Raw genomic sequence first — 17017 nt, forward strand, 5'->3', positions numbered from 1 at the left:
GCCCCTCTCATTGCGTCACTGCAGTCCCGCCCCTCTCATTGCGTCACTAAAGCCCCGCCCCTCTCATTGCGTCACTCCCACCGTCGCGTCATTCGCGCCCAATCCCTGCTCCTTGTTTCTGTCCCCCCCCCCCCTAAAAAGAGGTCCCGACCAAACCTTACGTCTTAGTCCCGCCCCGCGCTGTGTAATTAGCCCCTCCCTGCATCACCGCCCCGCCCTTCCCTTGGGGCCCAGTCCCCTCTGTTCCCGCTCGGGATGGAGCGCTTGGAGCCTCTGGTGTTCTCCGCTCTGGTGAGCTGCAGTTTCCTCATCGCCTCCGTGCTTTTCTCTCTGATCAACCGGGGCCAGAGGAATCCCTACATGGACGAAATTTTCCACGTGCCGCAGGCGCAGCGCTATTGCGATGGACGATTTTCCGAGGTAAACATTGAAGAGCGGGAGGAGGCCATTCGGCCCTTCGAGCCTGTCCTGCTATATATTAAGATCATGGCTGAGCATCCAACTCAATAGCCTAATGCTGCTTTTATAGGTAGGCGGTGGGGGGAGAGGGACACAACTCCTGTCCACTCTGCACCCCTGGTAAGAAGTCTCACAACACCAGGTTAAAGTCCAACAGGTTTATTTGGTAACAAATACCATAAGCTTTCGGAGCGCTGCTCCTTCGTCAGATGGAGTGGAAATGTGTGCAGAGAAAGTCCCTCTGTTAGCTGTTGTGGGGTTTTTGTCTATCGTTTTAATTCCTTTTCTCTCATTGTCTTTTCAGCCACTGGAAACTTTTCTTTGCCTTATTTCTGCACCATGAGCTGGAGCCATGGCATATTGGTGTCAATGGGAAATTCTACAGCACTTGGGTGGGCAATTGTGGTAATTAATTGCCCAATTAAGTGCCCCTTCCACACCCCCTGCCACTGGGGGGTAACTTGAGGTAAAGCTTCATATCCCAGCAGGTTCCTCGGAATGGGCTTCCAGTATGGACAATCTGCCCCATGAAGGCCCCAACACTGCTGGTGAAGGGAGCTCCCTCTTCCCCCATCACTATGACCTCCCTGCGTTGTCTTGGCATAGCAACAAACTAACTTACCCACTCATCAGTTGGGTCTGTAGCTCTGAGGAGTGGGGTGCTGGCCCCAACTGGGTGACAGTCCAAGCAATATTCTGTTAATTAGCCACTGTGTTTGAGCAAGATGCTGTTATTGGGTCTTGCTGTCCACCCTGATTGGGGTCAGTTTCCACTTTTGGTTCCAGGAGGTTGGGCTTCTTACCATCCAAGGAAATTCGGCCCTCATTATCACCACTGATAATGAGAGATTGCCAACTTTCCACGATTTCCTAGGGTCATTTGGAATAAAGAGAACTAAATACAAGATGTTGCTGTCATCAAATTGGGAGAAAGAAATATTGTGGCATTGAGACATTTTTCTTGTCCACTATGTTCATTGTTTCCCCTCTAATTTATCAGGTCCACATATTAATGAGGCTAGTTCCAAATTTGAGTTTTGTGGTGATAAGTGAATGTTGATTTTAATTCTTGTGTTTACTACAATATATGGAAGAAATTGTCACCTGAGCAGGGTGGCACAGTGGTTAACACTGCAGCCTCTGCGCCAGGGATCCAGGTTCAGTTTCCGGCTTGGGTCACTGTGTGGAGTCTGCACGTTCTCCCCATGCCTGTGTGGATTTCCTCCGGGTTCTCTGGTTTCCTCCCACAGTAAGAGTTTTAACAACACCAGGTTAAAGGCGAGGAACACTACAGACAGTTACCCACAGATCCAACACTTTAACCTGGTGTTGTTAAAACTCTTACTGTGTTTACCCCAGTCCAACGCCGGCATCTCCACATCATTCCTCCCACAGTCCAAAGATGGTTAGGTGCCTTGGCTGTACTAAAACTCTCCCTTGTCATACCTGATAAACTCAAACTTAAAAACTTAGAAGGATCAGCTGTAGAAACCTGGGCCTCATTTGTGGAATTTAGGGCAGCACGATGGCACATTGGTTAGCACTGCTGCCTCAAGGAGCCAGGGACCTGGGTTTGATTCCTGGCTTGGGTCACTGTCTGAGTGGAGTTTGCACGTTTCCCTGTGTCTGCGTGGGTTTCCTCTGGGTGCTCCAGTTTCCTCCCACAGTCCAAAGATGTGCGCAGGTCAAGTTGATTGGCTGTGCTAAATTGCCACTTAGTGTCAGGGGGACTAGCAGGGTAAATGTGTGAGGCTACGGGGATAGGTCGTGGGTGGGATTGTGATTGGTGCAGACATGATGGGCCGAATGGCCTTCTGCACTATAGGTATTCTATGATTCTATCTTATGATTACTGCAACCCTTCAATGTGGTACGATTGTTGACTTGATTTTGTATCACTTTTAAATTTGGATCTAAAAGACATTTCACCCATCCATCTTTATCCATTCGAGAGGCCAGAGGCCCTTCTTGGCTGCTCACTGCAATTCTGCACACTCTTTGTCATTCCTCCCTCCATCCAGTTTCTTATGTTGTCCAACTCATCCAGTCCTTCCTAGATCTGGCCTAATCTTTCTAGTGGTCCTACATTCTAGATTTCCTCTTTGCTGCAGCTCATGAGATGCTCAGATCCCAATTTTCCAAATTCATCAATTGTTTGCTCTGTCCAGATTATTTTAAGGACCCTTAAAGGCAATCCTGAAATTATATCGATACAATCATTCTTTAAACCTAATGGTTCCAGAATTACCCAAGACACAAATAAACCATTTCCAAGATTTTAGCACTGCTGCCTCACAGCACCAGGGACCCGGGTTCAATTACCGGCTTGGGTCACTGTCTGTCCGGAGTATGCACGTTCTCCTCGTGTCTGCGTGGGTTTCCTCCGGGTGCTCCAATTTCCTCCCACAATCTGAAAGATGTGCAGGTTAGGTGCATTGGCCATTCTAAATTCTCCCTCAGTGTACCCGAACAGGCGCCGGAGTGTGGCGACTAGGGGATTTTCACAGTAACTCCATTGCAGTGTTAATATAAGCCTACTTGTGACTAATAAATAAACTTAAAAGTGACTTTCCAGTATAACATTCTTGTAACAGTGTGGAAAGGCAAATCATGAGGTGTGCAAGGTTCCTCAAACGACCACCAATAATATAGCAAATGTCTTATGGTTTCTTTTACTGTAGAAGATGAGAGATACTTGAGTTCAAATTCCTGTAAATTGCTCTTTCCTCAAGTTGTCTTTATTGTGTAGCATACAATAAATATACACTTGTTCACAGTTCTAGTATACTTCAAATTATGAATTGTTTTATTCCCAAATGTTGCGCAGTGGGATCCAATGATCACGACTCTACCTGGCCTCTATCTGGTGTCCACTGGGATAATCAAGCCGGTGTCTTGGCTGATGGGTTGGACGGGGACTGTGGTGTGTTCCACGGGAATGCTAAGATTCATTAATCTGCTGTTCAGCACCGGGAACCTCTACTTACTTTACCTGCTGTTGTGCAAGATACACCAAAAGAACAAGGTACACAAGTTCTTGTACATTTTTCTTTTACACGCCAAAATAATAAAGAATGCCTGACGCACTTAAAATAGAATGTAATTAAACCCACTTGGCTCCTGTTGTAAGAAGTGTTATCTTTTGGAAAGCCAGTTGGTGAAGGTTGGAGCTGGAGTCAAGTATTGCGTTTATTTACAGAGTTAAACATTTAAAAGCATACACCTCCTAACTCAATAAGTGTCTCTTTATATTTGCTGTACCCAAGTTAATGCCCACCAACTGCATGCAATTAAACAGAATTAGCCAACAATTTACATGAACTGTTACTTTAATCTCAGTATTTCAAACCTCCCTATTTAGAATTTTATATATTTATGCAGAGAAGAACAATTTTGTGCTGTAGCACATCTTCTTCCCCCTCTTCTAAAGCACTGATAAACAGACATATGAACGTAAATTTCTGATGGTAGGCTAATAATTTCAAGCCACAGAACGTGATTTTCCATCTCTTCAGTCCTTACCCTCAGGATAGGAAACTCCGGCTTGGTTTCCTTATTCCTAGCCCATGGGCATTGAGCAAAAGATCAAACCTCCAGTTAATGTCATGCAGAGTGACCTTTGTCTTACCAAACCGTGCTCTTGTACACGTCGCTACCGAGAGCTTTGTGCTGGAATGTTTTTATACTTCCATCTGACATGTCTGTGCAGTTGGGAATGCAGTTCAGAACTAATGGAAGTGACACGGTGTCAAAATTCCTTTTTATTCAGCCAATATTAAATTATAAACTGGGGCTGAGAGTAGCAGTAAAATGTTACCCCATTCACCTCGTGGCTTTTTGGACCATTTTGAAATCCAGAGGAGTAAATCTGGAGAAAATAATTGAGCTCAAGGAGTTTACCTTATCTTAAGATCTGCTGAACTGTAAAAAATGTTGCTAATGTAATGTGTTGATGTGCTACTTCCCATTACTGTTACTCAGTGTAATTGGCACTGAATTTCCAATCATTGACTCTTCATAAATGTGATTGCAGAATTATAATGGATACACTATTAGATTATTCTGGGGCTGCAGTAATAACTTGTATTTTTCAAATTGAGACGAATCATATCATTGGTAAAATGGCTTACAAACCAGTTATAATTAGGGCCCCAGCCTGTTAGGATGCGACCATTCAGAACCAGAAGTAATACCAGAAGTAATTCCTATGCTCACCTGCAGCTGGTTCCCTGTCTGTGTGTTCTGGGTAAGAAGTTTAACAACACCAGGTTAAAGTCCAACAGGTTTATTTGGTAGCAAAAGCCACACAAGCTTTCGGAGCCCCAAGCCCTTCTTCAGGTGAGTGGGAATTCTGTTCACAAACAGGGCATATAAAGACACGGACTCAATTTACATGAATAGCATTCCAACCATTATTCATGTAAATTGAGTCTGTCTCTTTATATGCCCTGTTTGTGAACAGAATTCCCACTCACCTGAAGAAGGGGCTTGGGGCTCCGAAAGCTTGTGTGGCTTTTGCTACCAAATAAACCTGTTGGACTTTAACCTGGTGTTGTTAAACTTCTTACTGTGTTTACCCCAGTCCAACGCCGGCATCTCCACATCATGTGTGTTCTGGTGCAGGGGGCACATAAAACATGCTCATTTTTTCTGAGCCTGTTCTTGGAAATAATGGCTGGCCTCACATCTGAGGTGTATTAACAGGAGCCGGCTGATGGGAGTGAATGATGAACTTGTAAGGCAGTGGTCAGAAAAATACTGGTAACTGGAGATAAAGAATATGAAGGATCTGATGGAGCATTTGCTTACTTGTACTGTTGTGTTCTAAAATTGTAGGGATTTATTTTCATTGACAAGACATCTCCGTTAAATTGATGATTAATGGTGTAATTCTTTCTTCTTCCTTTCCAGGCTACCTCCGCATTCCAGCGCATTGTGTCTGCATTAGCACTTGCCTCATTTCCCCTGCTTTACTTTTTCTCGTTCCTCTATTACACAGATGCAGGGTCAACATTCTTCATCTTGTTTGCCTACCTGATGTGCCTGTATGGGAGTCACAGTATTGCTGCCTGCCTCGGCTTCTGTGCCTTTATGTTCAGGCAGAGTAACATCGTCTGGATTATATTCTGCGCAGGAAGCGTTGTTGCACAGAAGTTAACAGAAGCATGGAAAACCGATTCGCTCAAGAAAAAGGATGAAAAGACACCCGCTGCCCCAAATTCAGCTGCAGAGATCAAGAAAATTGTGCAATTCCTTTTAGAATATGTCCTGTCGCTAAACAATCTGAAAGCACTCATATTTCTGACCTGGCCATACGTCATCTTAGTTCTGGGTTTTCTGCTGTTTGTCTTCCTGAATGGAGGGATAGTTGTTGGTGATAGGACCAACCATGAGACCTCTCTGAATTTTCCTCAGTTATTCTACTTCTTCTCCTTCACCCTTGTATTCTCTATTTCCCACCTGCTTTCCCCTCATAAGATTGCTTCCTTCCTATATTCCGTAAAGAAGCACCCATTGTTTTACACTGGTCTTGTGCTTGTCTCCCTGTTGCTGGTTTGGAAGTTCACTTATGTCCATAAGTTCTTGCTGGCTGATAACAGACACTACACATTTTATGTTTGGAAAAACATCTTTCAGAAGCACGAGCTGATCAAGTATGCTTTGATCCCAGGGTACATCTTTGCTGCTTGGACATTCATTGAAGCACTGAAATCTAAATCAGTGTTCTGGAACTTGGCGTTTTTCATCTGTTTGGTTGCTGCCACTGTTCCACAAAAATTATTAGAGTTTCGTTATTTCATTGTGCCGTACCTGATCTATAGACTGAACATCCCCATGCCCTTGGGGTTTAAACTTCTTGTAGAGCTGGCGATTTATTCTCTAATCAATGTGCTAACTATTTATTTGTTTCTAAACAAAACCTTTCAGTGGCCAGATAGGAAAGAAGTTCAAAGATTCATGTGGTAATCATTTTTGTTGGGAGTGGACAAATCATTTACAGAAACAGTAAAAATATCCGTAATACATTAGGAAGAAGAGTTGTTTATTTCTTCTCGATTTAGTTGACTTGGTGACAGTAGTTGTACACTTGCTGGGATGCAATCATTGAGCTTTTTGCCAGACACCAGTACTCAAAAGGACATTAGTCTGAAAGATGTGCTGGTTAGGTGCATCGACCCGAACAGGCGTCGGAGTGTGGCGACTAGGGGATTTTCACAGTAACTTCATTGCAGTGTTAATGTAAGCCTTACTTGTGACTAATAAATAAACTTTTAACTTCGTTTTTAAAATTAATTCCTGGGTGTCGCTGGCTGCTTAACTTTTATTGCCCATCTCTCGTTGCCCGAGGACAGTTAAGAGTCAACCACATTGCTGTGGGTCTGGAGTCAAATGTAGGCCAGACCGGGTAAGAACGGTAGATTTCCTATCCTAAAGGACATTAGCGAACCAGATGGGTTTTTCCAACAATCGATAATGTTTCATGGTCATCAGTAGATTCTTTAATTCCAGATTTCTTTCATCGAATTCAAATTCCGCCATCTGCTGTGGCGGGATTCTGGCCCACGTGTGATTTCAGAGCCACAGCAGTTTGGTTGACTCAACTTCCCTCGGGTAACTAGGGGTGGGCAATAAATGCTGGGCAGCCAGCGATGCCCATATCCCATGAATGAATAAAAAAAATTATAATTTATGTAGAGCTGTTTATGTAAAGATCTTTTTAATCATGTACCATATTGGTCTTGCTTGTGCTACCTCAGAAGTAAGCCAAGTTCTTTACGCATCTGAATTATAGATACATTTAATGCTATAATGTTTTATATTCCTTAATCCCATATTAATGGAACAGTCTGGGGGGGAAAAAAGCAAATATTTGCTTATTCATTTGAAACTGAGCCTGTCCATGATGAACAGTTCTGATTTTATTTTGAGTTCTGAATGTTATCACTTAGTGGGTGTTTTTCATGTTGGTCTGAGGATTAAGGATTAGTATAAATATTAGACATTTGTCTTCTGGTACGCTGATCCGCTGAAGTGTTTCCTGTTGTTAAGCCTGCATTGGAAACACGATGTTTTCACCCGGTGTATTCTGGTCATGTTTGACATTGAACAGGAAAGTCAGTCATGTTATCACGGCTTTTATCTGAAGCACAGTGTTCCAGTCACTACAGATATCTACATATTTAATGATCTTTAATAATTAACATTCTTAGCAGATCTCTCATGGCATTCCTCACTTTGTCAGAGGTGATTGTGAGGGGGAGGAAAGCTAGAGGTTTTTACAGAGAAGATCTGGAAAATAGTTTGAGATGTTAGGCACAGTAATGTATTTTTTTGGTTCATAAAAGAAAATGTTTAATTTGTCTACTACAGGAAGATAAATAGTTACACCGAACTGATAAATGAAATGACCTACATTTATATAACACCAGTCACTTTATCAAACTATCCCAAAATACTTTGCAGCTAATGAGTTACTTTTGAACAATAGTCACTGTTTTGTCAGCAGATTCAGTGGTCAGTTTGCATTTAGCAAGGCCCTGTAAAGGACAGAGATGAACGACTGTTAATCTTATTTGGTGTTCGTTGGGGATTGATCAGGATAGAAAGGCCCTTCTGCCCATCGGATAGTTGGAGGATCGATCTTTATAGAGATCAAGACAGGGCCTCGGGTTAACATCTAATCTGAAAGGCAATGGGTGGGATTCTTCCACCCCAAAATTCTAAGTGTTGAATTTGCATAAAAACTAGAGTCGCACTTTTTTTTCAGTGGGATTTTCAAAATGAATCTCCCACACTCCGTGGACTGCAGACTGCACTAGTGTGAATATCAGTAAAAATCACAGGGCAGGGCCTATTCCTGCTGAAGAGGCTGACAGCATCGCGCTGACTCCCCACCCGATGGCCAGCCTTGATTGCTGGCCTGCCTTCCTCCCTCGCTGCCAACTGCAGAGTGGCAGCGAGACCCCCTTCTCCCCTGCCCCCTTGGCACTGCCTGATGTCAGGTGGGCAGTGCCAAGGTGCTCCCTGGACATTGCCACTTTGCCCCTTGGGCTGTGCCTAGGGCCCCCCCCCCCCCCAACCTCTTCCTGGGGGGCCTCCATGGCCCCCCCTTCACTCCAGCTGGTTTGGGTCATCAGCTTCCTGATAGTGGGGAGCTGTTGTAAACCACACTGGAGTGAAACGTTCCTGGCAGGGCAGAGAGGCTAACGGGCCTGGAGACTTCAGTCCTGGGCCTGCTGATGGGATGGTAATTCTAATTAATTTATTCAGCTCCGTGCCGATTTCTGGCGCAGAGCTGCCGGTGCCAGAAGTCCTGCGGCCGGAGATGCGCAGAGGCTGTGGCACCCAATGGGGTGCCCGCTACACGGCCTCCAGTGCAGCAGACTGAGAATCACCCCTAATATCTGTTAATGCAATGAGCCAGAATTAATTAAAGAATTACCTCAAAGTAAAGGTAAGGGTGATGGGAGCAGGAGGGATTTGGGTCTGAAACTGGTGCCTTAAAGGCAATTGCAACGGTGTAAAGACAGAGTTGGCTAAGTGGAATGGGAACGTAGGTTATAAGTTAATTTGCTGGAGAAACAGTGGCAAATAGTTTAGGAGATATTTCATTGCCCTCAACAAAGAAAGATGAAAGAGAAGGATGCACTGTCCGTGGCTAACTCAGGAAGTTGGGGACAGTATCAAATAGAAAAGATGTACATTTCTGTATGAGAAAAAGTTATCAAGAAATATAAAAGCCAACAGTAAAACTAGAAAAAAAAGTGTAGTTGATGTAAGCTTTGGTCCTGTAGAAGGTGAGACTGTGGAGTTAATAATGGGAAACAGTGAAATGGCAGAGACTTTGAGCAAGTATTTTGCATGTGTCTTTTCAGTAGGAGACACAGAGCATCCTAAAAATAGTTGAAAAGAAAGAGGCACAAGGGAGGGAGGAACTAATTGTACAATCAGGTAGAGTCACCATGGTTTTAGAGTTGATGTAACGAGCAGAATGGATAAAGTGGAGCTTGCAGATTGAATATAGGTATTTGGATTTCCAAAGGCATTGGATAATGTGTCACTTAAAAGGCTGCTGCACAAGATAAGGGCTTGAGGGTGATATATTAGCGTGGGCTTCTCAGATACAGGCCTCCAGTGGAATATCCAGATAGACATTTTCAAATAGATAAAATGTTGCTCTCAAATTAATAATTTGCTCCCAAATTTAATTTTGTTTTTTAATAACCTTGTTTTTAGTTCTGTCTCTCTTTGCTACTGAAAGTTCAAAATGGTTGTCCAAAATATTTTAAAAATATACTTGCACTGTACTAATTGGCACTCGTAGCTGCAGTTAGTTTAGTTGACTTTAGATTTGTACTTTTTCTATTTGCTTACCTTTACCCATTCCCATTTTGTATATTATGATTTGTCACTATATTTTTCAAAGATTAAATTGCAGCTAGTCACATACAAGCAAATTTTGCATGAAATGCAATTGCCAAAGTAAGATTGACAAAGTTAAGACATTTATAATAATTCATAGTAATATATATAGTGGTTGTCATTTGCAATAGTGTCGATGCGTTCACAAAACTAACACTTGTCAATTGATAGGAAGCAGAATTAAAGAAGCCAGTATTCTGGCAGTGGAATTTAAATTAATGATTTTCAATGGGAGTGACTGCAATTATTAGCCAGGATTTTGAAATGATTAGCAAAGTGATTACACTCATCACTGGTTTTGGGGAAAAAAAAGCAGGCCACAAAGATCTAATCGTCTGTGTGTAAATTAAATCTGAAATTAATTTGAATCTGGCGTTATCAAAAGGTGATCTCCACACATCCAGTAACTGTGAAGTCATCATGCAGGATAAGCAGCCAATTGAACTGAAAAATCCTCACAAAGTAAATTTTTCCAAACAATTTTGCAAAGAATCAAGGTTGGGGGTAGTAGCATCTGAAATATTGTAAACTTAGAGGAAGACTGGAATTTTTAATGGAAAAACTTGCATAACAAATACGTTTTATTTTCCACAGTTGGGTTCATCAGCAGCAATTATGACTTGGTCTGCAGTTAAAATCCTAATTACATGTTGTCCCACAAGGCATAACTATTTTCAGAAGTTTTTAACCATTTTACAGTGTAATAGTAGAATCTATCATCTGTTCAGTGATTTCTAATTGATTTCCATCTGCAGTGACGTTTAATAGCGCGCCCTATGGAGCAATGTAGAATTGCTGACAGCAAACTTTGGCTTTCTGCATGTAACTGCGTATGGACTCCAGATGTTGCTGTCAAGGGCTGCACATTGGTTAGCACTGCTGCCTCACAGCACCAGGGACCCAGGTTCGTTTCCCAGCTTGGATCAGTGTGTGGAGTTTGCACGTTCTCCCCATGCCTGCATGGGTTTCCTCCGGGTGCTCCGGTTTCCTCCCACAATCCAAAAAAATGTTCTGGTCAGGTGGATTGGCCACGCTAAATGCTTCCTCAGTGTACCCAAACAGGTGTCGGAGCATAGGGCTAGGGGATTTTCACAGTAACTTCATTGCAGTGTTAATATAAGCCTACCTGTGATTAATAAATAAACTTTTACTTTAAGCTTCACAGGTGTAATGATGGCAATGCTGACAGTTCTACTACTACTGAAAAATCTGGGCAATTCATTTTATACCATATATCAAGATAATGGTCATGAATAATCTTTATTTGTGTGTTCAACATGTGTTTCTCTTTAATATAGTATCAGAATTATAAATTTTTCACACATCTTAGAAAAATATTATGGATAATATGTTAAATCGCAGATAACATTGAAGAATAGGTCCATGAGGGTTTAAAATGTTATTTTGACAGTAATTTGTGTATTTCTAGATTTCTGGTTTTGATTAATCTCCCTGATCACTATACATAGCCTTTCCAGTTGTATCTTTGCCAATGCTAACCTGTTTGTTACAGGTTCTTTGCCGGCCTCTTCAAGTTCAATTGCAAAATGGTTGACTTCGGCTTTTAGGATTTCAGATTTCCTAACATTTGGACAGATGCTTATCTCTAAATGTCTAGCCACACTCCTTAACAGTCCCAAGTTGCTACACTCCTTGATTCTTCAATGTTAAGTATTCTAACACTGCGAACCACAAGAAAACCAGAATGGAAGTTTATAAAAATGTATCTCTTAGGATCAGTTTTGTTTGTTGCTCCCAATTTCTCATTTGTCTGCGGGTTCAATTTTGGATGCAGCCCCCAAATCTTTGTGATGAGCAGGTGAAGAGGGGTTGAATGGCTCACGCCTTCCCACTCCTCATTTGCCCACACTTCTTTTAAATAGGATGTGTTTGCCAATTCATTGTTTTAACCATTTACTTGCTGTGACCATAAAAGACACACAGATTTTCTTAAGCTTTAAAAAAGAAATGGGTTTTTAAAAAGGAGTTGGGTTTTTTTTTGTTGTATTTAACCTGGTCTAAGTAAAATAATAGAAATGCTCTGACTCTTTCTCTCATGCAACATTCAAAGTTCACACACGCACTCACCTAGTTGAAGGACAGCTTAAATATTTTAAAGTCCAGTAAAGTTAATGTGTATGCTGATCTTGAAAGTTGGTGACTTGGCTGACTTCAGGCTCAACTTTGGTCTTGCTGTCTTCAGCGTCAAGTTGATTTTAAAGATGAAGGATGATTTATCTGTTAAGATAGCAGTTGCAGGGTTGCGTTCTTTGAAAACAGGTGCTTAAACACATTGGGTTGGCTTGTCAAAAGGCCACTCTCCAACTGTCATGGGACCCAAATATGGACATGACTGGTGTATTTTGGTTATAATTTACTTAGAACATGAGTGGAAATCCGTCTCCACGTCCTATTGTCCAAATGATTATGTCTAATGGTCTGTCTCCACCCAGGTGACTTTTGAAATGCTTTGCTAATGGTGTAGGAGATGACTGCATTCATATTGGTCTAAGACCAATGTTCCTGGTGCAGCTTTGCAGACAGGAGTGCCAGAAATTTACTGGCACGCCTGCCCCGAAGTTGGGGCGGGCAAGGCTCGCAGAACGGAATTCTCCATTGGCTTCGGGTGGGATTTTACGAGTCTCGTCCGAGCGAGGTCATAAAATTATCAGCAGTTGTCTTCATTTCAATGACTTTGGAATGTAGGTGTTGGGTACTTCCAGCCAGTGCATTCAAAAATCATTTTTATCCATTATATATAGTGTGGTTTCACAACAGTAGACAATTGAAAATGGAGACACGTTTTTTTTAAAAAAATGTACCTTGGCAAAGCACTCTTCCTTTTCAAATTTCTTTGACTAATTTCTGAGAGTTGTGACGTTGAATCTTATGACCAGAAGATGGCAGATGGCTCCCAGAAAAAAACTAAATGCATGAAAATAAATGTGAAAGTTTGTTTTCTCCCCCTTGCTTGCTGATCATTTCATTACCAATTAGAACCAACATTAAGATTCTTCCATCCCCCAACCAACATCACACAAACAATTACCTGGCTGTCATGAAATTGCTGTCTGCACAATTGGCTGCTGCATTTCCTACATTACAATAGTGACTGCACTTCAAGTGGTTGTAAAGTGCTTTGATGCGTCTGGTGGTCATGAATAGTGCGATAGAAATGCAAGTTTTTTTCTTATTCAAGACAGTTATGCCAATGGACTGCTGAACATTTTTTCCTACAAGGCTTACATGTTGGAAGTGCTAACTCGCTTTCTCTTGGCTATATTTCAGTGCAAATGGCCATCATTTAAATCAAATCCTGTAGCACAATTTTGTTAACATTCACTAAATTACATCAGTTCATGCTTCTTGAGAATTAAAGAGAACATGATTACTCAATATAAAATAGAAAAAGAAAATCATATTGGGTTGTAGAACAGTCAAGGATTTCTATCTTGTATTATATAGGTGCTGGCTACCAAAGTTTAAAATAGTTTTTCCCTTTGATATCAGTATCAAAAGCCAGTTTCTTCTTATGGGTCACATGTTCTCAATTGGATTATTTCTAGTTGAAAACTCCAGTGGTGAGCATTCACTTACTGGTGATATTAAGTAATGCAGACAAATCTGCAGGTGAATTCTACAGCAAGGGGCAACTGAGTCCAATGCATTTCTGTTTAAAACTGGGATAAGTCGTGTGCTTAATCCATGAAAAAGCCATAACTTATGTAAGCTTGAAGTCAGCACAAGATATTCCAGAGATATAATTGCTCAGTGTTTTATGCTGCCTCTGTCAGGGTTCAGCGTAGATGTTTATTTGTAACATTCCATAATGTCTACAATGAGGATATTTCTGTATGTGTGGCTGTGCTTTTTCTAAAGATATCAAGATTACAAGAGTTGCCTGCTGGCTTCAGGCATATCCTTTGGTCCACAGCTGAGCTTGGTACCAATTGATAGTTTAATTTGAAAGGAATGGTTGAATTTGTAGCCTCCACAGGGACTGACTATTTTCAAACGTTAACTGCCATTTTTCTGGAAGTTCAAATGTCAAAACCCCAGGTTGCCAAGCAAGTATTGTACACCCTTTATCCACTTGAGGGACATGAATGGTTATTGTTCTAATTGGCCATTTTAAAAAACAATCTCTTTGATCTTGGGTTGTAGGTTGACTTTTTGGAAACATAGTGAAATGTATAAAAACTGTGGGCTTTTCCCTAATGTTTCATTCGGTCGGTGGTACAGTGGTTAGCACTGCTGCCTCACAGCGCCAGGGACCCGGGTTCAATTCCCGGCTTGGGTCACTGTCTGTGTGGAGTTTGCACGTCCTTCCCGTGTCTGTGTGGGTTTCCTCCCGGGTGCTCCAGTTTCCTCCCACAGTCTGAAAGACGTGCTGGTTAGATGCATTGGCCTGAACAGGCGTCCAAGTGTGGCGACTAGGGGAACTTTGCAGTAACTTCATTGCAGTGTTAATGTAAGCCTTACTTGTGACTAATAAATAATCTTTTCATTTCCTGCTTTTCCTAACCTATTCCGCTTCGACAAAGTGTCTCCATTGGGTCAGTGCCTGTGCAGGGTTTTATCAGAGACTCTGTTGGAGGCTGTTGAAGAAAAAGATTGTGGATTCTATTGCTATGGAGCAATTTAAGTATCTTGTAAGTCACAAATTGTATAATAGTCAACTTGATTCTTTATAATTATCTTTGTAAATAAACTCAATTGTTAATAATAGCCTGAACCAGATGGTGTGATCCTTTCCGAATGGACAGAATAATGCAATGGCCATCCCATCCTGTACAACCTCTGATACCCAATACAATGCAAGAGTCATTCTTAGTTTGTGTCGCATTGTTCCAATCAAAATATTTGGGTTTCATTCCACAAGGAATATTCATTCATACATGGGATGTGGGCATTACTGGCTGGGCCAGCATTTATTGCCCCACCCTAATTTACTGAGTGGGTTCCTGGGCCAATTCAGAGGGCATGTAAGAATCAGCCACATTGCTGTAGGTCTGGAGTGTTGTGAAAACCTGTGTTTTAGCCTCTAATAGTGAATAAAGGCATTAAATTGACTTACCACAATTTCTTTATTTAATACTTTATGTACCAAAACTCAAACTCACAACAGTTGCAACACTTTTTAATGCTTACACTTCCACCATTAATGTTGAGCCTCTACTCAGTTCGGAACAAAGTGGTGAGGTTCATTCCCCATGTAGATTTTCCATGTGATTCTTCGTCTTCTCTGAAGATATTCTTTCAGATCAACCATCGCCAGTGTGCCCTGAGTTATCACTGAAGACAAAGGGCTAAAACCCTTCACCCTCTGCTGTGGGGTACCCGAGGTGACCAGTACTGTCAGGAAAACTCAGACAATACATGACTCAGAGCCAGTGTTTCTGAATCAAAGCCGTAACTTTATTAAATCAGCAGCTGCTAGGAGATCATCAGAGGGCCGAGCAGCCAGAGCTCTCTGAATCGATCTGGTGTTTACAATTCAAAATGGATCAATTGAAGGTGTTCTTATCAATTGTTATTAACCATTCGTGCCTTACATTAGCTTAAAATCACTCGTCTTTAGTATACATATCAATAATAATCCCTGTCATGCACCTCGGCCAATTGCATTTTACCATCCAGCATAATGAAATCTACCGGGTTCCCAGGACTATAGTTCTGAACTATTCGCCTTTACCATTATACCTTGTGGTAACTTGCCTTTGGCTGAAATGAACGATATTTCATACAATTAAAATATATGCTGATATTTTAAATATGTCATAAGTCATAATGACTTGTTTAATTCCCTTACTGCATTCACATGTGTGACCTATTTTCTCATTAGCTTACAATCTTGTTTTAAAAATCATTTAACCCTTTGCTAGTAATCCTGTCAGTGTCTAAATGTCTACTGTCTAAAAACCTTATTGATTTGTTAGAAATTTCCCACATCACCCTCTAACCTGTTCTTCTAGAATGTTACAATTGGTTCCCTCATCCAGGTTATTTATTTATAGTGAACAGCTGGGGCCCAAACACTGTTTGTGGTAACCCACTAGTCACTGTCTGTCACTCAGAAAAAGACCCATTTATCCCATTGTTTCCTGTCAATCAATTCTCAAACTATGCCAATACCACCCCTATTCCATGTGCTTTAATTTTGACCACTAACCTTTTATAGGGATCTGATCAAAAGCTTTCTGACAGTCCAGATACCACACCCACTGGTTCTCCCTTATCTATTCTCCTAGTTAGATCCTCAGAAAAATTCCAATAGATTTGTCAAGTATGATTTACCTTTCAAAAACCTATTCTAGCTTTATCCAATCCTGTTAATGCTTTCCAAATGTTCTGTTATCACGTCTTTTACAATTGACTCTAGCACTGCCCCACTACTGACATCAGGCTAACTGCTCTAATTCTCCCTTTTTTCTCTCCTTCACTTTCCAAACAGTGGTATTTACATTTGCCACCTTCCAATCTGTAGGAACTTCTCCAGATTCTGTAGAAGTTTGGGAAGTTGATCACCAATGCATCCAATATTTCCATTAGCAACTGTAGCACGTGGAAGGAAGAGTATGATCCTTGATAAGGGTCTGTAGAGCATTAATCCTACCACACTATGCCAACCGCAATGTAGTTAGAAGTCTGACCCTCTTAAAGTTGCCAACATAGATTCCAAGATGGGATATCTATCCCTCATTGGAAAAGGACTCTGGCACAGCAAAAGAAACATAATGGATAGAAAATGAACTGACAGGACATAGAATTATAGAATCTCTAAAAGTGCAGAAGGAAGCCATTTGCCTTTGATTCTGCACTGACTCTCTGATAGAGTATCTTACCCGGATCCACCCCCCCCCCCCCCCCCCCCCTGCCTGATCCCCTTAACCCCATGCATTTACAGTGCTAATCCCCCTAACCTGCACCTCTTGGGACAATTTAACATAGCCAATCCACATAACCTGCACATGTTTGGAGTGTGGGAGGAAACCAGAGCACGGAGAACGGGCAAACTCCAGACATTGGGCTGGCAAGGCTCAGAACTAGGCATGATCCCATGTGAGGACTAAAGAAGGATGGAAGGTGGAGATGGACATAGCCAATCCTGGAATATTGGCTCATCTGGTTGACT

At 41.7% G+C, this 17017-nt stretch overlaps 1 protein-coding gene across 1 annotated transcript; it reads left to right on the forward strand.

Annotated features, from left to right (window-relative positions):
* The first annotated feature begins 220 nt into the window (after positions 1–220).
* Positions 221–6568, forward strand: alg10 (ALG10 alpha-1,2-mannosyltransferase). Its single transcript, XM_078235388.1, has 3 exons — positions 221–420; positions 3287–3484; positions 5371–6568. The coding sequence occupies exons 1-3, from the start codon at positions 256–258 to the stop codon at positions 6424–6426; spliced, it is 1419 nt and encodes a 472-aa protein (XP_078091514.1). The 5' UTR covers positions 221–255; the 3' UTR covers positions 6427–6568.
* The last annotated feature ends 10449 nt before the right edge of the window (positions 6569–17017 follow it).

The sequence above is a fragment of the Mustelus asterias genome, chromosome 19 (genome assembly GCF_964213995.1).
Source record: "Mustelus asterias chromosome 19, sMusAst1.hap1.1, whole genome shotgun sequence".
Taxonomy (NCBI): Eukaryota; Metazoa; Chordata; class Chondrichthyes; order Carcharhiniformes; family Triakidae; genus Mustelus; species Mustelus asterias.

Coding starts and splice junctions, on each gene's coding strand:
- alg10 (XM_078235388.1), top strand. CDS start 256: ATGGAGCGCTTGGAGCCTCTGGTGTTCTCCGCTCTGGTGAGCTGCAGT. Junction 421..3,286: donor GCGATGGACGATTTTCCGAG/GTAAACATTGAA, acceptor AATGTTGCGCAG/TGGGATCCAATGATCACGAC. Junction 3,485..5,370: donor AGATACACCAAAAGAACAAG/GTACACAAGTTC, acceptor CTTCCTTTCCAG/GCTACCTCCGCATTCCAGCG.